Source organism: Apus apus, chromosome 2 (genome assembly GCF_020740795.1).
Source record: "Apus apus isolate bApuApu2 chromosome 2, bApuApu2.pri.cur, whole genome shotgun sequence".
Lineage (NCBI taxonomy): Eukaryota > Metazoa > Chordata > Aves > Apodiformes > Apodidae > Apus > Apus apus.
In genome coordinates this window covers 143,310,542-143,332,862 of record NC_067283.1, presented here as the reverse complement: position 1 = coordinate 143,332,862, position 22,321 = coordinate 143,310,542, and the positions used below count along the sequence as shown (strand labels likewise).

General features: G+C 41.0%; 1 protein-coding gene across 1 annotated transcript; it reads left to right on the top strand.

Moving 5' to 3' along the window:
- The first annotated feature begins 6,415 nt into the window (after positions 1-6,415).
- DSCC1 (DNA replication and sister chromatid cohesion 1) lies at positions 6,416-21,875 on the top strand. Its single transcript, XM_051612619.1, has 9 exons — positions 6,416-6,621; positions 8,424-8,592; positions 11,526-11,654; positions 14,541-14,631; positions 16,346-16,484; positions 17,448-17,500; positions 19,059-19,216; positions 19,764-19,912; positions 20,704-21,875. The coding sequence occupies exons 1-9, from the start codon at positions 6,452-6,454 to the stop codon at positions 20,810-20,812; spliced, it is 1,167 nt and encodes a 388-aa protein (XP_051468579.1). The 5' UTR covers positions 6,416-6,451; the 3' UTR covers positions 20,813-21,875.
- The last annotated feature ends 446 nt before the right edge of the window (positions 21,876-22,321 follow it).

The window sequence follows — 22,321 nt, the reverse complement described above, 5'->3', positions numbered from 1 at the left end:
CTTTCAGCACCCTTGGATGTAGCCCATCCAGTCCCATAGACTTGTGTGTGTCCAAGTGGTGTAGCAGGTCTCTGACCACTTCCTCTTTAATTGTAATGACCTCATTCTGCATCTCCTCCCTGTCTCCTAGCTCATGTGGCTGTGTATCCATGGAACAGCTAGTTCCACTGCTTAAGACTGAGGCAAAGTAGGTGTTCAGCACCTCAGCCTTTTCCTCATCCTTTTTTACTAAGATTCCCTTTGCATCCAATAAAGGATGGAGATTTTCCCTAATCCTCCTTTTGCTGTTAATGAACTTATAGAAACATTTTTTATTATCCCTAACAGCTGTAGCTAGTTTGAGCTCTAGCTGTGCTTTTTCTCTCCTAATTTTCACCCTGCATAGGTTCACTTCATCTTTATAGACTTCATGAGTGACCTGTCCCCTCTTCCAAAGGTCATAGACTCTCCTTTTGTTTCTAAGATCCAGCAAAAGGTCTCTATTTAGCCAGGCTGGTCTCCTATCCCACTTACTGGTTTTCCAGCACACGGGGACAGCCTGCTCCTGTGCCTTTAAAACTTCTTTGTTGAAGTATGTCCAGCCTTCCTGGACTCCTTTATCTTTCAAGGCAGCCTCCCAAGGGACTTTGTCAATCAGTCTTCTGAACAAGTCAAAGTTTGCCCTCCAGAAGTCTAAGGCGGCAGTTTTACTAACCCCCCTCCTTGTTTCTCCAGGGATGAAAAACTCTATCACTTCATGATCACTGTGCCCTAGATGGCCTCCAGCTTTTACTTCCCCCGCAAGATCTTCCATGCTCACCAGAAGCAGGTCCAGGAGGGCACCCTCCCTGGTCGGCTCACTAATCAGCTGTGTGAGGAAGTTATCTTCCACAAATTCCAGGAACATCTTGGAATGTTCCCTCTCTGCTGTGTTGTATTCCCAGCAGATGTCTGGGAGGTTAAAGTCCCCCACAAGAACAACAGCAAGTGACTGGGAGATTTCCCCCAACTGCTTATAAAAAGCTTCATCCACCTCACCGCTTTGGTTGGGAGGTCTGTAGCAGATTCCCACAGCCATATCAGCTTTATTGGCCCTTAACCTCATCCAAACACTCTCAACCTCATCATGACTATACTTGATTTCCAAGCTGTCATAGCATTCTCTAACATACAGGGCCACTCCACCCCCTGCCCTTCCCTTTCTATCCCTCCTGAAGAGCTTGTAGCCATCGATTGTGGCACTCCAGTCGTGTGATGCATCCCACCATGTTTCTGTGACAGCCACTATGTCAGTTTTCCTGGTATATCATGGATTCAAGCTCCCCGTTTGTTACTCATACTACGTGCATTGGTATAGATGCACTTCAGATGAGCTAATGATTCCAACACCTATGATTCCAACATGTCACTGAGATACTCCAAACCACTGTATAGTTTATGCGAAGTTTTAGGCTTGGTTACATTTATTTATTGTTCTGCATCTCCCTGTCAGCCTATTAAGACTGAGAAGACAGCACTCACCTGAGGTAACAATGGGCTGTCTGATGCTTTGTGGTGCTTTGCTGGCTGACAGCACCAAGTATGATGGTTTTACCAGGACATGCTAATACAAATTAACCAGTGCCTGGAACACAGAACATGAAAGTCAGTGCTTTGCTATTTTAGCTGTTCATTAAAAAGTATAAATATGTCTAACTGAATAACCAACTCCAGTGGAGAGCAGAAGAGTGTATGCTCTAGTGATTTACAGGGTTTGTGCTAGTTTAGGGTCCTGAGCTATGACAAAACCCAGAACATTGAGAATAACAGACAAGCATATCCAACATTTATATGTATAGAAATGCTGTGGATTGCACTCATTTTGACTTTTACCACATTTCACAAGTTCTACAAGTTTCACGGAAAGGTCTTCTGTCATTCATGATGTCTTTATGTTCATTCAGTGGTATTCCCCAGTTCTTACACTTGAGACAGGCAAGACAATCACTAGTCAAGAGATGTGTGCACTATGGATTCACACAATGCCATATTTTAAGGTTTTTTTCTCTCTCTTATTTTCCCAGGAAGACAATGTAGTGTCTCCATTGTAGACAGTTAATCGCGCAGTGTCTCAGAGGAGTCTGGGCCACACTGAAATGGCATTCAGAGCTCTTGTGCTCTAACTCCAGTCACACCTACAGGTCAAGTTGCCACAGTCACCTTCTGTGTTGAAGCATAGTGGGCATGTCCACTGACAGGTATTTCTAGATAATGAGAAGCTCTTATTTAATGGGTGAAAATGTAACATACATGCTCATTTGAAATATTGCAGATGGCTTTTTAGCTGAAAAAAAACCAACCCTTGAGCTATGTTTTGCGAAGCTTTAATCAACCAGCCTCTCTTGTGGAATATTCTCCAAGAACTGTAACTGTGAACTGTGTAATTATCACCAGGCTGTTAATGTGTTATGGTATCCAATTTTGGTGCTGTGCCAGCTTCTCCAGTGCTAGCTTTATTATCTTTACACTTATACAGCTACACTTTTACGTTGTGCTTTAAAGAACATTCAGAAGCTTCTAGCGTGTACATCTTTGACACTTAAACATCACACCTCTTGTAACCCAATTCCCTCAACACATTTTACTGCAGAGCTCCCAAGCACTTGAACTGAAACCACACCTGTGAAGTAATTCTCCTAACACGTAGCCTGATGACTACATCCTGACACTGGTAATGTACACTGTTCTAATATAGAATCACCATAGAATCACAGAATGGCTTGGGTTGGAAGGGATCTTAAAGATCCTTTAGTTCCAACCCCCCAGCATGGGTGGGGACACCTCCCACTAGATCAGGTTGTTCAGAGCCCCATACAAACTGGCCTTGAACACTTCCAGGGATGGGGCTTCCACAGTTTCCCTGGGAAACCTGTTCCAGTGTCTCACCACCCTCACACTAAAGAATTTCTTCCTCATGCCTAGCCTAAATAACCCCTCTTCCACTTTTGATCCAATACCCCTTGTCCTTTCACTACAAAGCTGAGGTACTCAATGACTACTTTGCCTCAGTCTTCACTGGCAAAGGCTCTGGTCATAACATCCAAGTTAGTGAAGGTGAAGGCATGGACTGTGAAAAGGAACATCTCCCCACTGTAGGAGAAGAGCAGGTTTGTGACATATCGCTGGCATACCTGTAGAAACTTCTCTTATTGTTCTTAACATCTGTGGCCAGGTCCAACTCCATCTGTTCTTTGACCTTTCTTACCCGATCCCTTGCTTCTCTGACAGCTTGTCTGTACTCCTCCCAGGATACCTGGCCCTGCTTCCCCTCTCTGTATAGCTCCTTGCTCATCCATACAGGCCTCCTGGCTCTCCTGCCTGCCTTCCTCTTTGTTGGAGCACATAGCTCCCGGGCATATGTTATGTTATCTTGTGGCTCATTGTTTTATGTCTTGGTTGTAGAGCTTTGGACTTATTTGAACTTCCTTTCTTTGATTTGTCACAGCTGCCCTTCATTTATTTTGCTGTTCACATCCTTGATGTTTTAGCCCTGAGAAACATTATAAAGGCCCAGGAACTTCAAAGGCAAGACTATAATAATCTTCAACAATCTGGTTTTGTGTTTTGCTAACTTCACTCAATGTTAGTCAACCGGATTCCATTAACACTAATTTCCATTAACATAGGTCAATTCAAAAACTACACACAAGCTTTTCTTGCATGAGACTTGACTTCATTCTTGCCTGCCTTCCCCAGCCCAGCTGAGGATGAACTGCCCTATACCGAGACCTCTTAAAAGAGCTGCACCTTCAGCTGTGCGCTCATAGCAGTCACTTAAAGCTTCAATTGTGTACCTTGGGGGACTGACTTCAGTTGGTGATCAGTTAAGATGTGGTGGCTGAATTAATTGCTTCCTCAGTCCTTTCTTCCATTCTGCTACAGAAGTGTTCCACCCCTGCTTGTACCATGATGCTCCTGAACTTGACAGTTTCAGTCCACCACACTAGCCCAAACTGAAAATGGTACTCTTCTCTGCTGCAGCAACTCTAGAGCAAATGAATAATCTCACAGAATTATTATAAAATACTTGCAGGATCCTACAAATCTCCCTTATCATAGCATGCATTTCCTCATAAACTGACAGCATTGCTGATAGATCAGCTTCTCCTCTCTTTCTCTGCAATCCAAATTCATTAAACAATTCATCTGTATTTCAAGAAACTGACTTTATAAATTCCTACACAAATCAGGGTTTGCCGGTTAGGTCACTGGACTAAAGCATTCTCAGTGAAAACAGAAGCATAACAGAAGTCGTTTCCTGACAAATGAGCCATGTTTCCTAGAGATTTATGTCCACGTTTTTGCTGATAGGCCAGTTGGCTGCAGCCTCTCAGAATGGATTAAAGTTGCTTTCCCCTAAGTGGAGGTTCCAAAATATTGTCCAGCCACTGATCTCCACAAAACTTCTAGGAACTCTACCTGCCAAATTTGTCAGAACTTGCACAGCAATTTCCAGAGTGGTGAGGGTCAGGCAGAAAAAGATGGCAGGCAGCACAAGCGTGTCTTTTTCAGCTCCTTAGGAAACAAGATAAAAAGCATCTACAACTACAGGGATATACAAAACTCGTTTAAAAAATTAATAACTAGTACAAACATTGGACTCAGTCTCAAATGTTCCTGACCACAGATCAGTGCCAACTCCTGAATAATGTTCAGTTATTTTGTTCCCATTGGTTTTGAGTTCTGTAGCAGAGTTCTTGAGATACAAACTCCATGAAGCTATGCCTTGGCTTCACTTCCTCAGCTATGTCAGAATCTCTTTTTATGTCACAGATAGAAGCACCAGGCATGCAAGGTCATTAGAAAATCGTACAAATTAAGGTATAAATTAAAACCAGGATAATGAAGCTGCTATTTAAACAGTTTGTAACTGCTGGCAAATGCTGTGTGACCATTTACTTGAGAGAATAGTGATTTCTGTTTTAGCTTAGAGGTCTGCAGGAACAGATTTACATTAATGCAAAATGTCACAGTCTGAAATAAGACTGTACATACCAGTTTGCACCTATGTGATAATAGGAGCTAACCAAAGCCAAAGTGCCTCACGTTTCCTGTGTACACAGTGATTATATTTCCACATTCCAGTAACTGAAATAAAACATGAAAATATAATAGATGGCTGAGTCTTTAAACAAGCCACTGCACATGTGATAGAGGTAACTACCTCATTGCATCAAAGTTTTCTCCAAGGTCAATTGCCTCAGACAAAGGACTTTCTGAAAGCAGAAGATGCCTGACCCTGTCATGAATAACAACAGTTGCTCTCTGCTGGTCTGGATACTGAACCAAGCCAGATCTGTCCTGCCAGCTCCTGCTTCTGGTTCCAACGTGAATATGGTACAATCTCCATGTCTGGGTCATTTGGTGCAGGCTCATACCAAGCACAGAGACTCTGCAAGCGGATATACACAACTTAAGTGCACAAAGTCATTACTTGTTAGCTAATGCACAGAGCAGGCAGCTAAGCTGAGTGATAACATGCCTCACAGCAAAACCTTGGTGAACCTTTGGGGAGCCAGGAGTACTGGATGAGGCAGGGAAGAGTCATCCTGTGCTGCTCCCTGCAGAGGACTGACTCCCACTGGCACCGAGCTGCTCCCTCTGTGAGCCTCTGCTTTCATTTATTTATTATGGTATAAGGAGGTCAATAGATGTCCTTTCAGTCTCTGAGCTGTGGACTATTTCCATTGCAATACTTGAAGTTGCCTATGGTTTCCACTCCTCTCTGTCATGGCTTTAGCTCAAGCACTTCCTCATAGCTTTCTCAAGCAGATGAAGCCCAGCTGGGCCTCGAGTCATTGGGGAGTTGATCCCCTCCAGGGGGCTTGTGCTGTCACCTTCCTAAGGGATCATTTGGCAATAAGAGCCAGTAGATACTGGCCCGAGGTCAGACTGTCCCCACAGCTGTTGTGACAGACGGAGCAGGGGTGGCAGACACCACCGGTTGCCACCTGCAGCTGTCTCACCCCATGTTTTCCCAGCTACAGCCAGGCCCTCTAATGGCAGATAAGCCAGCCTCCCTCCTCCATCCTTCTTCTCACGCGCTGGTGTCAAGGCAATACCCAGAGGGTGCCCCTCAGTCAGGGCTGGGCAGAGACCTCCCCCTATTTGGCTTGGTTTTGTTTATTTTATTTTATACATATGTTTTATTTAGGACATTTTGTGGATTTTTTTAATTTTTTTTTTGCATTTTATTGCTACAGAGATCTTACCGCAGCCCTCGCCGGGCGGGAACCAACAGCCCCTGAGGACCAGGATCTCCCTCAGTATAACCCCCCCCCCCCCAAAGCGTTTGCTGCCCGCCCCGGCAGCGGCGGCCGAACTCATGGCAGTTAACCAGAGAATCAAGGCGCGGGGCGCCGGCCGCGCCGCTTCCCGCTCCCTCCCGCCTGGCGGGGGCGCGGGTTCCGGCGGGGCTGGCGGGGCGGGCGCCATGCGGAGCCGCGCCGAGGTGGACGCGACGTTGCAGACGGCCAAGCTGAACCCGGCGGAGCTGCTGCCGGTCGCGCATTGCCTCAGCTTCGGTCCGCAGGCGGGCGCCGGCGAGTGCTGCCTGCTGCAGCTGGAGCCGGGCCTGTGCGCCGAGCTGGAGGCGGGACGCAGGTACGGGGGGGCTGGGAGCCCCACTGCGGGCGGGGGGGATGTCGAGGCCGCCGTCCCGGACGCTGGGGACATCCCCCCCAGCCCTGTCGCCACCCTGGGGGTCGGAGCAGAAGGGGCAGGGGCGGCTCCTGCCGTGGGTCCGGCGCTCCCGTCTGTGGCGTGAAGTGGCTGTCGGGGCTCTGAAACCTTCCCCCCCTTCCCCCCCCGTTCTTCTGTTCTTCTCACATGGTTTGCATGAAAATGTGACTGCCCCTTAAACCTGGCTTAGTCACACTTGGAACTAAAACAAACACAAAATAACACCGATAAAAAGCTGTTGTGTTTGTTTTCTGTTTTGTTTGTTTGTTGGTTGTTTTTTTGTTTGTTTGTTTTCCTTGCGTATGAAAAACTTGCTTCTGAGAAGGCTTCTAGACAGAACTGAGATGTCGATGCCTAAAAATGTGTGTGTGTGGGGGGGGGAGGTTAGAAAAGAAGATGATGTCTTTGAAAGAACCCTGCTGATGGAGAACTTTTCCCACGGGAGCTCCCGAGGTTGGGTGGGTGACAGGATGCCTGCAGGTTAGGGCGAGATAGCTGGGAGGGACTTTTTGAAAGGACATGTGACAGCAGGATGAGGGGTAATGGTTTTAAGCTGGAAGAGGGGAGATTTAGGTTAGACAGGAGGAGGAATTTCTTCAGTGTGAGGGTGGTGAGGCAGTAGAACAGTTTGCCCACAGAGGTTGTTAATGCCTCCTGCCTGGAAGTGTTCAAGGGCAGGGTGGATGGGGCTTTGAGCAACCTGGCCAAGTGGCAGGTGTCCCTGCCCATGCAGGGGGGTTGGAACTAAATGGTCTTTAAGGTCCCTTCTAACCCAAACCTTTCTATGATTCTGTGTCTGTTACTAAGCCTGCCCGTACTCAGTTGCAGTATTGATGAACTGTCACGGTTTAGAGGCCTGACTCTCACTTGGAGCACAGCTGAGCTTTGTTCAAGCCTGCAAGTTTGGAGATGAGTAGCATTTTGATTAAACTGAATCTGAGCAGTTAATTTAGTGTAGCCTGGGGGGAACTGAATGTCCTGTTGTTGTCCTGCCTCTGTTACCACAACCTCACCAACAATATCCATTTAAGGTATGTGAGATGAGGAGAGGGGTTTGCATTGATTCTTCATACTGAAATGCTCTAGAAGATCGTTTCTTTCCTGCTTGAAATGACTTGCAAGAAAATGTGTGTATTTTTTAGAAGGAATTGTCTGAAGGGCACTGCATAATACACAGTTTCTGTTTGCTTGCTTGTTTCACAGTGGGCCAGTTTCAGTCTTCATTAAGAATCAAATAGAGTATTTCAGTTGAAAGGGACCTACAACAACCATCTATCTAGTCTAAGTCCTTGTCCAATTCAGGGCTGACCATGTTAAAGCGTGTTGTTAAAGAACAATTCTGGTTGTAATCTCTATTCTAAGATTAGTGAATTAGTTCAGACTTTAAGCATCACCTTATAAATATTTTAGGGTGTGTTGTGTGAAAAGGCAGGTGAGGAGGTTCGAATGTGACCCACATGAAAACCTTGAATACTAGTCTTTCTGAGTGGGAATACTCAAGAAGGTGAGGAAAAATACAGTGTTAAGATATTTTTGATTAATTGACAGTAACATCTTTATATTTTGGTATCCTGTGACTGCTCCTACCACAAAGAACTGCAGTTTATAACTTCTTCACCAGAGTATAAATGTGAAAAAAAAAATAAAACTAGTTTAATAGGTTTTCATCCTGAAATACAGGTAAAAATACATCTTTATTTTGCTATTTTGATTTTTTTTTCTAGCCTAGTGATCCGTGGTGAAAAGCATGAACAAGCAGTGTTGTGCAGCGAAGATAAAACTTACGATATGAAAATAGCAGATACCTCAAATATGCTGCTGTTTATCCCTGGCTGCAAAACTCCAGAACAGCTGAATGCAGATCAAGCATCTTGTAATATTATTCATTCACAGGTATGTCTTTCTGGGTTTTTGTTTGTTTACTTTAATTCTCTACCTTCTTACTCTCTGTAATTTCTTGCAGTTGATCCAAGATGCATACATGAAACCCGGCTGGGATTCAGTTGCCTAAACATACGTTTCTAATGCCATTTTAGATGCCTTGTGGTATTGGTCTAGCTGTGAGCTGCCACTGCAGAAGGACGTGAGTGTCCTATAGGTTCTTTGTACATTGAACAGCCCCCAGGAGGGTGTCCTTATAAATCAGCTTTATACACAGGGGGCATATTATACCTTCAGGTGTTCGCAGTGGCTCTAGTGCCCCTCTTTAGGCAACTGAACTTCATCTATAATGTATGAGAATTATTGTTTCTAAGAGGTTAAAACTTCGGTTTATTTTCAGTGGATAGTAATTACTTGTGGTAGGTATTAAAAGTTTTCAAAGAAAATCTTATTTCTCAGTGTTAGCAGCTGTTTTTAAAATAAGTTGTTTGCAAATTGATTCTTAGGAGTGGTTTCCCCAAAAGGCAGATTATACCATGTCATGCCTGAATATTATATTTTAAACACAGAAATTTATTTAAAGGTGACTCTCTTTCAACTAGCATCTGTAAAGATCTGTTAGAGTGCATAGTTTTAGAATTCTCAGTTTAAATAATTAATTGCCCTCTGCTCTTCTAAAGCATAGATGATAAATTTACAGTAAAAATAGTTAGGCAAATATTACTGCTAGGTCACTGTTTACTGTAATGGATATAATGACATAATTGTTGAGTAATCATGCTTGTCCTTAGATTAACATAATAATCAAAACAGCATATTTTTTCTATGAAGTCAACAGTTCAGCTAATAGAAAAAGTTAATTCAAACTAAAGTGGATTAGTGAGAAAGTAATATTCTTCCATTTTCTTTTTTTTGCTACGTTTAATGATCTCACTAGTCCTCTGAAATCACACATGTCCACGTAATCTAAATCACTGAATCATAAAATGGTTTAGACCAGGTTGCTTAAAGTCCTGTCCAACCTGTCCTTCAACACTTGCAGGGATGGAGCATCCACAGTTTCTCTGGGCAACCTGTTCCAGTGTCTCACCAACCCCAAACTGAGGATTTCTTCCTCATGTCTAACCTAAATCCACCCACTTCCAGTTTAAAACCATGGCTTCTCATCCTATTGTTACAGGCCCTTGTAAAAAGCCACTCCCCAGCTTTCCTGTAGCCCTTTCGCGTTACTGGAAGGGTGCTCTAGGTTTCCCCAGAGCCTTCTCTTCTCCAGGCTGAAGAGTCCCAACTCACTCAGCCTGTCTTCATAGGAGAGGTGCTCCAGCCCTCTGATCATCTTCATGGCTCTCCTCTGGACTTGCTTCAACAGCTCCATGTCCTTCCTTGTGTTGGGGGTTCCAGAACTGGACACAGTACTCCAGGTGGGGTCTGTGATTTGCTTAGGAATTCTTTTTAGATATTTATTTCTGACAGCTTACCTAATGTTTTCAAAATGTTTTCATGGTGTATTGACACTGCAAATTGTGAAACATAGCATAAGACACTTCAGTATTTTTGGACTTTCCTGCTCTTCTCCTGCAGTCTGGTTACTGCTCTTTGTACCACTTGTAAGGCTAATACAGCCAAATAACCTACCATTTTATTCACCTCACACAGACCAGCTCCAGTAATGACCTTTGGATTATAAATTAGAATTGTTTATTTTCTTTTCTACGCTGAGTACCTTATTGTTCATTATGCAGTTCCTCAGAAAAGAACTTTGCAGAAAAATAAACCTAACACTTAGGTAAAAGCTATTTGACATGGAGGAAAAAAAATCTTAGAAGTTTATTGGGAAATCAGTATTTACCCAAATTCTGTGGTAAGCAAGCTGCAGAATAGTTAGATTACAAACTGAGAGCTTTCTCTGTATTAAAATTTGGATAGGACTTCTACATATAGGTGGTTTGCTTATAGTGGATTTAAATGGAATATTATTTTTAAGTTTTGTGGTTTTGTTTTTAAACAAACAAACAAACAAAATCCAAAACAACAACAACAAAGCAGCCAGGTAAAGCATTTAGGGTATTTTGAAGGACTATTTGGAGGCTTTTTCATGGAGGCTTTTTTACAAGGGGCTCAGTGGTTGGGTCAAGAGTCAAGAACTTTGAGCGTGTTCTGCCTCTGCCTTTCTGTATCCACTTCTGTTGGTTTGTTAAATAGCAGAAACAGAACTGAAAGGCCTTCAATAGCCTGTCCTCTTCAAAGAACCTTCTAGGAAGTCCAAGCTTTGTGTCAGGGAACACCTCAGGATTATTCTGAAGGTAAAGTTTTATTAGGGTAGTGTTGAAACAGTTACACGTGAGCTTCCTGTTGCACACTACTAATGTCTGTGTTGAATCAGTGTAAGGACCAGAGGTATCTTGTTAGTTGTGTGAAAGTGTAGTTAACTGTCTTGTTCATGTCAGTTTTACTTGAGCTTAGTGATATGATGATTCATTAAGGTGTAAAAAGACCATGAAGTAGATTGTAAGCATGAGAAGAAGGGGAGAAGATGGAAACAGGATAATACAGGATGGGTTTTATGGTAGTAATATAACTAAGTATTAAAAGGAAAGGAAATGTTGATGAGGATTGTGCTGGAATATATCACATGTTTATATTCTATCACTGGAATATATCCCATTATGATATTCTATCATTTGCATATAGAGATCACCTGCTCCCTGTCATATGCACTATGAACATAGTTTTATCCACCACCAGTGGATTTTTTATTCTTCATTGCTTGCAGTACATTTTTTATTAAAAATCTTACAGTGATTGTGTCATCTTTTAAAGTCATTACCCTATTAATAAATTCTTGTTCTCAGTGACTAGAGTAATACTTTTTCTGATAGTTTTTGGTAAGGTGCTTTGAATCCAGATGGTAGATTAATATAAGAGTCTCTGCTTTTTTCTTGTAGATTGCTGGCTTCTCCAATAACTACTGGGAATTAAGAAGATGCCGACCTAAACTGAAGAAACTGAGGAAGCTTTTAATGGAAGATCCATATGAAGGGCCAGATAGTCAGAAAGATCAAACATTTTCAAAGGTAAATCAGCTATGCAAATTACTTTCTTGTAAGTGGTAATGGGAAAATTAAAGTTACGGTGCATTCTTAACCAGAGAAGTGCCTTTCCTCCCATGTTTCACAGTGATGATTTGAGTTAGTTTTTTAAGCCTGCTATCCTAAACAACTTGGTAAGTATTAGCACTTCCACTGAGTAGCAGGTAAGCAACCCTTTTGATTTTTTTAGTAAAAAGGGGAAAAGGAAGGACACTGAAAGAGACTGGGAGTTTCGCTTTTCATAGCAGGGAGTTTCTTGAAGATAGTCTTCAGGACCTTTTCTAAATTCTTGGACAGTTATGACTACTAAGGTATAATGCAGCCTTTCCTTCTTCTTTGGGGCTGTCATGTATGACATGTCATGTAAGAGGTCAGAGAACACCCGTGTGAAACTCACTTGCCTATCAGTAATTTATGATAACAGGGAAAAGCAGGGAGTTGCAGAGAATGACAAGGATGGTATGAGCCAGAGAATAAAACTGAAGGGAAAACACAAATAAAATAATGTTCTGCTGCTCTTTTTTATTTCTAGGAAATCCAATTGAGCACCTAAGTAGTAATGGAGAGACCTGGACCCTGTAGCATATGATCTCAGATAAAAGGCCGATAAAAATCCTGAGGTTTTGTTAGCTTGGTTGGTTTTCCTTATGACTTTAAAAAACAGAAATGGTTGCTCCAAAGTATTTTACACTGAGGCTTAGCTGAAGCTGATACCAACAAACCATCTGTGTGTGTTTGGATGTACAAACAAAGATGCCACTTTTCTTTCTTACAGGGAAATGCTGCCTCTCTCTTTCTGAATGATTAACACTAATTTCTGGTCAGTTTCAGAATCTTTCCCCCAGCATTGCCTTCTCCCGTCTACTCTGGTCAAGGTATAGAAGGTCATATAGCAAAATGAGGGATGGCAGAGGGAAAGAGGCTTAAATTTTCCAGCAATATAAGCATTTATGAAGGCTAGCAATGCAAAAAATGTCATGTGCAATAACATTTATTGATAATATTGAATGGATATTATAAAAACATGTCAGTATCTCCCCAAACATTAGTGCCTAATTTGAGGACCGCTCTTATCTATTTGTTTTGAAGTAGAAAGTATTTTCTTTATCAACTTACTTGAGAACAAGTAGATGTATCTGATAAATGTCGACAAATCTTACTTTGGCACTGGTGGAACTTTAACAAATGTGAAAGCTCTCCATGGGAAAGCTCTCTTTCCTGTGGGACTAATTCTCACTGGAATCCCAAACAATATGTGTGTGGTAAGGATTTTCACTGTGTTGTTTGCTTACACTTAATATTTATCATATGCTGTCAACTAATAAGCTACCTTTAATCTGTTTGGAAACACATTATATTTTTAGTGGTTTACTATAAGCTTCACAGAGACCCACAGCAAAAGAGCCATGAGGAGCTACAGCACTCTAAGGAAGTACTGCAAGAAGCCTGTTGGATAGTGATATGGTTTAGCAAACTATAGGAAAATGAATAAATGGACTAATACGCAGCTTGTTAAGGATGCACCAAATGAAAATCCTGGATTTTACAGTGAGATGGCAAGGCATAGTCAATCACATGTGTCTGAGTTAAGGATAAAGAAACATATTAAATACAGTATCTGGAAACTGCTGGTGTGGACAAGATGCAAGTCAACCCATCCCATGCTCAAGAGCATTGTAGCTGAGAGCAGCTGTTGGAGTGCTAGCCAGGCCTCAGAGGGAACAAATGCCAAGGACTTCTGTGCAGGATCTTGGCTGAATGGCAGTAGTTAACTCAAAAGCACAGTTACATATTTATTGTACTGGAGGTATATTTGCTTTAAATTGCCAGCAGTGTTTCTTGAAGTATTGTATAATATGATAATCCCTTGCTGCAATACTGATGTGAGTTCAATGCTGGTTAGCCTGTTGGTGTTTCAGCATTTGTCTAACAGGAAGAAGAGACCTTTCTGTATTTATGAAATGCTTTTTTAACATGTGGTTGTTCCAAGCTTAGTGTTGGTTTGTTCCATTTGTGTTCCTGTAGTCTAATAGATTTCAAGTGCTTGATCCATTTTTTTCTTTTCTGATAGGAAATAATCATAGAATATTAGGTTGGAAGGAATCTCAATCTTACATTATAATCAACAAAACTTTAACATTAGAGTTGGTTATAAAGTCTGTATGGTGAATAAAGGAACTGATGAAGCCCTGTTCCTATGGGTTTAAGCCTGGTGTTCCTTCCCTTTATTTCTCTCATTGTATCTTCTCTTCCTCCCATGTCTACTAAATCTTAACCACAGTATCCACAGCACCCTCCCATCTCAACAAGTGACTGTTCTGCAAGGAGCTGTACGTGCTGTGGCTGGGTCTGTGCTACATGTCTCCTAACAGGTTAGCAGACACCAAAACACAACACATAACTATTGAGATCATACCGGAGGAGACTGCCTCATTGGAGGTACTGAGTTGGAGGTCTGACTTCTAACTCGCCCAAAAGTGATGTGATTTTTGTTTTGCCTTTTCTTTGAATCTCATAAATCGATAAATGATTTAGGATTCACTTTCATTCTTGCTGTGATATTGTACTTAGGATGCCTGCTTGGGCTAGTTTGACGTCCTGGAAATATAGCTGTGTTACTTGTGCATGGCCCAAAGACTTGCCTGTAGCTAGACTGATTTTTATATTGAGTAACCCTTTGAGAAAATGTAAGTTACAGGAAAAGTTTCGGAGAGCATGGTGAACCTTAGAAAATTCAGAGTATGACAAAAAAAAACCCTCGACCTTTGAAGTATTTCTTTTATCTCTTATAATGCATTTAGCATGCTTGCTTAGGCAAAGGAGGAGTAAGGGTAACCTGTTTTATTTCCTTATTTTTTTCTCTTGTTGCAGTACACAACAGAAGATTTGTTAAGTCTGATTCAAGCAAGTGAAGAAGAAATAATGCACCAGCTGCAGGTTTTAGATGCTTGCAAAATTGAAGGTATTAATCTCTAAAGAATATTATTGCATATGAGGAAATGACCCTGTTGGTTTTTTTCCACAAAATGTCTGTGCCTCCTTTTTGTAAGGCCCATTCCACATCTTTGTCTATCAAGGTGCAAGATACTTCAAAGTACTAAGATCCGCTTCTATATTTCCTATGTCCTCTGCTGCTATGAAGCTGATCAAAAGGATAAAACCAAGCAGATTTTACTTTTTGGCTGGTTGCCTTCTTCATGATTGAGTGAGTACTGCTGCTTTCTGCAATTCTAGAGTCAGAAAAAATTGATCTCAGGTAACCCAGCTTTTTCATAGTTCTTTCTTCCTCCCAGACTGGTTTTATCTTGGAAGTATACCTACCATGTGAGGCAAGTCTGGAGCAGTTGCCTCACCTTGGGACAGGTCTTACTCATCCTGTACTTGGCCAAGCTCAACCCCTCACCTGGATGCCATGCAGCAGCAGTCCTAGAGGGCAGAACTGAGCTCTGGAGATTGTGAGATCCAGGCTTTTGCTTTAGATCAGAGTCAGCTTGGAGCTGGCTGCTCAGGGCCTTGGCTGTTCAAGTTCTGAGCATTTCCAAGGATGGAGATTACACACCCTCTGGCCAGACTGTTCCAGTGTTCGACTATCTGCAAAGAGAAGAAAGTTCTCCTAACCCATAGCTGGGATTTTCCTTGTTGCGACTTGTGCTTGTTGGCTCCTGCTCTATCGCTGAGCACCACTGGGAAGACTTTTGCTCTATCTTCTCTACACCCTATCAATTAGGTAGGTGAGGACAATCTCACATTTACAGCTGCACAGCACTGTTGTACCAGATCTGTGCTTGGTCACGTCTGGATTTCTATGGACTTGGCTGGATCTGAACTGCCACATTGCAGGACTAGTGCAGCCAGTTCTGTTTGTTCAGTTCTTTGTCTGAATTGATTATTAGTTTTTCCAGGTCTGATTTCATCTTTGTATGGGATTTGTAGAGTCTTTGTATCTGAGGCAGTTAATCTACATAAACATTTATGAATAATTAAATTATTTAATTTATTTCTCCTTAATATTTGCTCTTACTACTCTGTTATTTTTCTTAATCACAGAATCATAGAATGGTTTGAGTTGGAAGGGACCTTGAAGATCATCTTGTTCCAACCCCCCTGCATGGGCAGGGTGTCACTAATCTGGGTTGCTCAAAGCCCCATCCAAACCTGTCCTTGAACACTTCCAGGAAGGGGTCATCCACAGGTTCTCTGGGCAACCTGTGCCAGTGTCTCACCACCCTCACAGTAAAAAATGTAGTCCTCATATCTAGTCTAAGTCTCCCCTCTTCCAGTTTGAAACCATTACTTCTTGGCTTATCCTTACACACCCTTGTAAAAAGTCCCTCCCCAGCTTTCCTGTAGCCCCTTCACGTTACTGGAAGGTGCTCTAAGGTCTCACCAGAGCCGTCTCTTCTCCAGGCTGAACAGCCCCAACTCTCTCAGCCTGTCTTCATAGGAGAGGTGCTCCAGCCCTCTGATCATCTTTGTGGCTCTCCTCTGGACTCACTCCAACAGCTCCATGTCCTTGTGTTGGAGGCCCCGCAGCTGAAAAGGACAGAATGCTGATGCTGTATTTTTTTTAAGGTGTGACCAAAATGTCCAGACTCCTGTAATGTATCTTCAAGGGAACAGAATTAAGGGGTTACTGTTTTCTTTCTAATGGTGCTTTGTGGTTTTCTATTTGGCAGGATATTGGAGAATTCTAGAATTTGACTATGAGATGAAACTCTTGAATCATGTGACTCAGCTAATAGACTCAGAGTCCTGGTCTTTAAGTAAGGTTCCTTTACATACCTGCCTTGAGGAACTTGGATCTCTAGAGCCCAGGTAAGCAATTACTTTTAGTACTTAAAATTGCCTACACTCCTTATTAACTAAGTGCAATCATTATTCATTATTTATATGAATTATAGTCTTATAGCTCTGGATGCCAGTTACCGTGGTGTTAATTATGTATTTTCTTTGTCTCTAAAATATACAAGGGCATGAGTAGTTTAGACAGGTTAGTAAACTTATTTTAGCACCTATTGGTATTATTGCCATTGATTCAACAGTGGAAAAATTGCCACAAAATTATAAATGATGGAAGTAGTATGTACTTAAACTGTAAATTGCTGACCATTTTGAAATACTGGTTCTGAAGCTATAGCTAGCAAAAAATACTTAGCATAATGCCTGAGATGATGGTATATTCTCTGGCAGAATACTGAATGTCAGCTCTTGAGAGTGGAATTTATTGTACTGCCATTTGGAGTCAGGAAATAATTTAAGATTACCATTCACATGACACGTTATGTTTACAATATGTACCATTTTTCATTTATTTTGGTTTTGGCTCAAAAAGAAATCTTGCTTTAGTAATAGCATCTGCAGCTAGGTTGCAATTTTATGCCAGAGGTCTAGAAAAATGCCTGATATTTAGTAAGGACAATTAACTGACAAATTTGTGAATTGTGTAACTTTTCTTGGGAAAGAAGTGGCTATGCAGGAGTCTCTTTTCCTTATTCTCCTTATGCCTTTTTGTCTTTGCTACTTTTAACTATAAAGTGGAGGAGACTTGAGGGTGAGATGCAGAATTCATTGCCATCTGTCCTTTTTGTCCTCTTTTAATTTACTTCTAAGGTTTTATCAATCTGTTCATTTCAGCCATGAAGATGTGTGCCATCCTTCGTTCTCCTTGATTTTTTGCTTTATCTGTTCATTCATCATCTTCTTGGTAACTTTTTTCTCTAATGTCCTAATGAACAGTTTTAAACCTTTACTTCTGGTGGTCGTGGTTTTTTTTTTCAGAGAAATGATAGAACATATTCTTTTAAGCTATGGAAGGAAATACATTGATGATGGTAAGTTTTTGCATAAAGGAAATAGTTTATTAGTAAATGCAGATTGTGTGAGGATGGCCCAAACAAATGAATTTGCTACAGTGCCAGTAAAAAGAAAGAGCAAACTGAGCTAAAATTAATAAAATTGTTAGAGAAGGTTTCATAGGAAAAAAAGACTATTAACTGTGTAAGACACAAGGGAAAAATCAGGAACTATCAGAGGTACCTGAAGTTACTTATTAGGTGTCTGCAAGCCACAATTTTGTGACTAATGACAGTTCACTTGTAAAATTTAGATGGAATATCTCTTTAGATAGGAGGTCTCAGATCTTATCTTTAAACAATTGTGCCATTATGAATAGTCAATGCCATTTAGATCTCCCTGAATTCACCTTGCCTGACATAGACATCTGTGTTCAGTCCTTTGAACTGCACCACAGAATGCATTGATTGTATTGATTAAATCTCCATTGTGCATCTCACATATAGACATTAATATTTCAGTGCTTTAATCTCAATCTGAATTTTTCCTAACAGCTGCTTCAGTCTCACTTTTGGCTGAAGTAGGAGTAGAACATGAGGAGTTGGAATGACACAGATTGTCTTCTTACTATATTTAGACAGATTGCAGAAGGAATAAATTTGAATTGCATCAAGTCCAGATGACTGGAAAAGAGGAGGGAGGTGTTTATGCCTGATATTGTTCAGCCCATTAACCAAGTCAGCGTGAAAGAAAATAAATTGTCATTATTCTGTTTATGATCTCAAATTAAAGGGTGATTAAGGAAGTTAAAGTTTCATTTAATTACGCAATGATAAACAGCAAAAATTTTAATACAAGCCATTTGGAAATAAGAATGACAGCTGTAGGAGAAACAGCATTACTGTGGAAGGGGAAAAGATGGGAGGCAATTACATTTAATGATACAAATGAATACTGTACTTCAGACAGTGCTGCATAATATTTTGCGTTCTTAAGAATGAGAAGATACCATCATTTATCCAGAGTAATACCAAGTCAGGTTACTCCCTGAGGAAGAGAATCATAGAATGGTTAAGGTTGAAAGGGACCTTAAAGATCATCAGGTTCCAACCTCCCTGCTTTGACCAGGGACACCTCACACTAGACCAGGCTGCACAAAGGCTCATCCAACCTGGCCTTGAACATTCCCAGGGTACCTGTCCCAGCTTCCACCGCCTGTATACTTCCTTCTTAAGTATGACCTTTTCTAGGAGCTGTTTGCTCATCCACACCAGCCTCCTGGAGTTTTTACCTGACTTTCTCTTAGTTGAGATGCATTGCTCTTGGGCCTGGAGAAGGTAATCCTTAAATATCAGCCAGCCCTTATGGACCCCTCTTCCCTCCAGGATGTTATCCCGTTACACTCTCTTGAGCAGATCCCCGAAAAAGCTGAAATCTGCTCTTCTGCAGTCAAAGGTAGTAAGCTTGCTGTGGGCCCTCTGAAAAAAACAGGATACTTGGTTTGTAGAAGACTGCAAAACAGAAATACAAGGCTGTTGTCCTTTCACCACAAATCAAGAACCCAAGATAAACTGTTTGGTGTGTTTTTTTTCTCAGCAGGAGAGGTTTACTTTGAAATGCATGAAGATAAAATATGCAGAGCTATGGCACAGATGCTTTTGCAAAATGCCGTTAAATTCAATCTATCAGACTTTCAAGAAGTCTGGCAACAAAGTGTCCCTGAAGGGATGACAACAAGGCTTGATCAGCTTAAGGTAAAAACATAAAGAAGCATGGATTCTTTTGTGAGTAGGCTGCTAACTGACTGTGATCTGTAGATTTTATCAATTAATGGTTATTGATTTGTGTGATTTCTGACAGTTTTTGAGTTCAAGTGCTCCTGCTGGCATTCTCTGTGAGCACCAGTAGTCTGGAATCATGACAGTTCAAGTTTCTGAAAGTCTGTCACATTTCACCGTTTAAAGAAAAGTTTCAGGTGTACAGTTAATACTTTTTAACGAGAGCAGAACGGGGAAGCTATTGTTGAGCAGACTAGTGAGTAGCAAGCCCCATGGAAATCCTTCTGCTCAAAGGAGGCAGAGAGAGAGATGTTGGGATTCAGTGGATTAGCCCCTCCCTTGTCAAAAGGGAAATGAGAAGTATTGCCTGTCCAACAGTGCCTTGATGATACTTTTTCATTTTGCCTCTAGTGCAGTTTTAGGCAGTGTTGGATGTGCAAAGGGCAGCTTGTGTGGCTCATTGCCAGAAAGAAGGAAGTTTAATTGTTGTGTCTTAACGTTTAATCTCTGATACTTCCTACAGGGGTTGGCTCTTGTGGATAAAAGCTCAAGACCAGAGACCATCTTTCTGCTGAAAGTAGAAGACTTACCTGAAAACGATCAGGAAAGATTTAACAGCTTATTCAACATAAGGGAGAAGTGGACAGAAGTGGATATTACCCCTTATATACAGTAAGGATAGATTTCTTTCTATTAAAAAATAATTAGTGTTACATTCTTCCCTTTTTGCATAGCTGAATTCTTGTCAGCTCTACTTGCCTCAAACACTATACCACCATTTTAAATGAATATGAATTCTATATTAATAGAATCCCCACCCCTGGTAACTGTAGCTACATTGGTTGGATTTAAACTTGTGTAAAAAGCTGATTGTACTGAATTAAATGGCTAATAACTCTGTCTTGTTTTATTGAGGCAGACTTAACTCAAAGGACAAACCTCCTGACATTTATAATCAGTCTCCATATTTAAAACAGAAGAAGTATAGAGCAGCAGTGCTTCCTGTACTGTGTCCTTTGTTCTTTTGGTGGTTAACACTTCCACAGCAATGCTATCTGGAATGCATAGCCAGCATACATGTGAGCAGATAAGAGATGGTAATCCAGAGGTGTATGCATCACACCTCTTTATTTAGCTCTAAATTTACTGAAATGTAATGAAGTAGTTCAAAGCTCACTGTTAATGCTACATTGAAAACCCTTTAGAGAACAGTAATAGTAAAACTCAACCAACTCCTCCTAAAAAATAAAATCCTTGTTTCTGAAGTAAGTAATGTAGGTTTGCTTGTTGCTTAAATGTCAACCCGAGTTAGTTCTAAACTTTTTAAAGCATTATGTGACAGCTATAATCGAATTTTTTTTTCTCCCAATACCCTAATCCAGCTTTTTTACAAGTATTTATTGGTTTCATTTTGTATGACAATATCTCTAATGCCAATGTCATGTGCTTTATTTCCTCTGCAGAGACTTATGTGCAGAGAAGCAGACAGTTGGTGCTCTTCTGACAAAATACACTCGCTCCTCAATGCAGAATGGAGTTAAAGTTTATAATTCTAGAAGACCCATCTCATAAATATTGTTTTAAGAACTGAGAATACTGAATGGAATAACAGTGCATGTTGCTTCTTCCTGCCTTCTGGGGAAAGGATTTGTCAGCTGGTATTATATAGTATTCTTCATTCTTGAGTTTCAGCAGCAAAGCTTCTTGAACAAGTTTTTTGTTTTCTTCTCAGCTAAGCAGAATGCAAGGGCACTTGTCTTTCTGCTCAGGAACCCTAGTGTCAGCAGCCCATGCCTCCTTTCTCTGCATCTTCTTTTTCCTTTGTGTCTCTAGTTATGCCAGGAGTCAAGCTGCTTCTTGAATACACTTGAGCTGTCTATCCATGAACTGAAGTCTGTCATGAAAAATTAAAACCTCCCTGATAATTGAATCAGTTGATTTGAACGGTTAAATGGAGTCCTTAGTCTTCTTCCCATGAATGAGCATTGGCACAAGCTCTTGACACTTTAACACTTGGCAAAATTACCTTTTAAATATTGCAGATAACCAAATTGCAATCAGGTGTGAAGATACAAGAGAATAGTTGGACATGGTGTTAAAAACTTGCTATAAATTGCCATTAGAATGTAGCTGATGTAAAATTAATGCTTTACAGAAGACTGCCTTTGCTTTTTAAAGAGAGCTTATAAAACTGTGTGATATCATTATTTTTTTAAAACTTTGGTATGGCAAATAACTGCACATAGAAACTGTGCCTTGAAAACCTAGGGTGGAATATTATCCTGTGTAGAGCAATGAAACGGGGCATTTTAATGATATTGTCAGAAAGTGCCTGATACTGAAATGTTGTAATCATTAAAAAGGATTGTTTGTGTTTTTTTCAGTGAACCAGAGTTTAATATTAGATATTTTTCAGCTATTTTTTTAACTTAACAATTTTGAGAGTTTTATACAAAAAGCATTTTCTGCATCAAACTCAGATGTAAGGTATGAAAAGCTTCAGAATTGCTGGCATGGCAAATTGCCAGGGTGAGCTGGGAGAGGAAAGAAACTGTAAGTCAAATGTAACTCTTAAGATGAATATGAGTGTCCTTAGAATTTTGCTGAATAAAAACTGCTTCCTGAGGTCTGCTGATTCTTGCCCCACTGATGCAAGGTCAGTTAGTTCCCTGTGCTCCACATTTCTGAAGTGTACAAGTGTGGTTCTTGACCATGTTGGGTAGACTTGGCTGTCTTGCCAGCACAAGGTGTCTTGTTCACAGTTTGGTTTCAACAGCTGTGGTCCTTTTAATAGCACCAGAAGCTTCCCTCTCAGATCAATGGTGATACGAATGTGAAGGCTTTGGAAATAACTTCCACTGCATCACAGAAGGTTCATTTGTTGAAATACACAGAACAAGGCTTTGTGATACAACAGTGAACATTTATATTGGGTTTTGTTTGTGAAACAAGCCAGAATTGAAGCATTGCACAAGTAGAGCTGTATCATAATGCTGAGGTAACTATTCAGGTTTTTCTATATTATTTTTACATATGTAATCACTGTGCACGTTCTCAGAGCTGATTTGTCAGCCGTGCAAA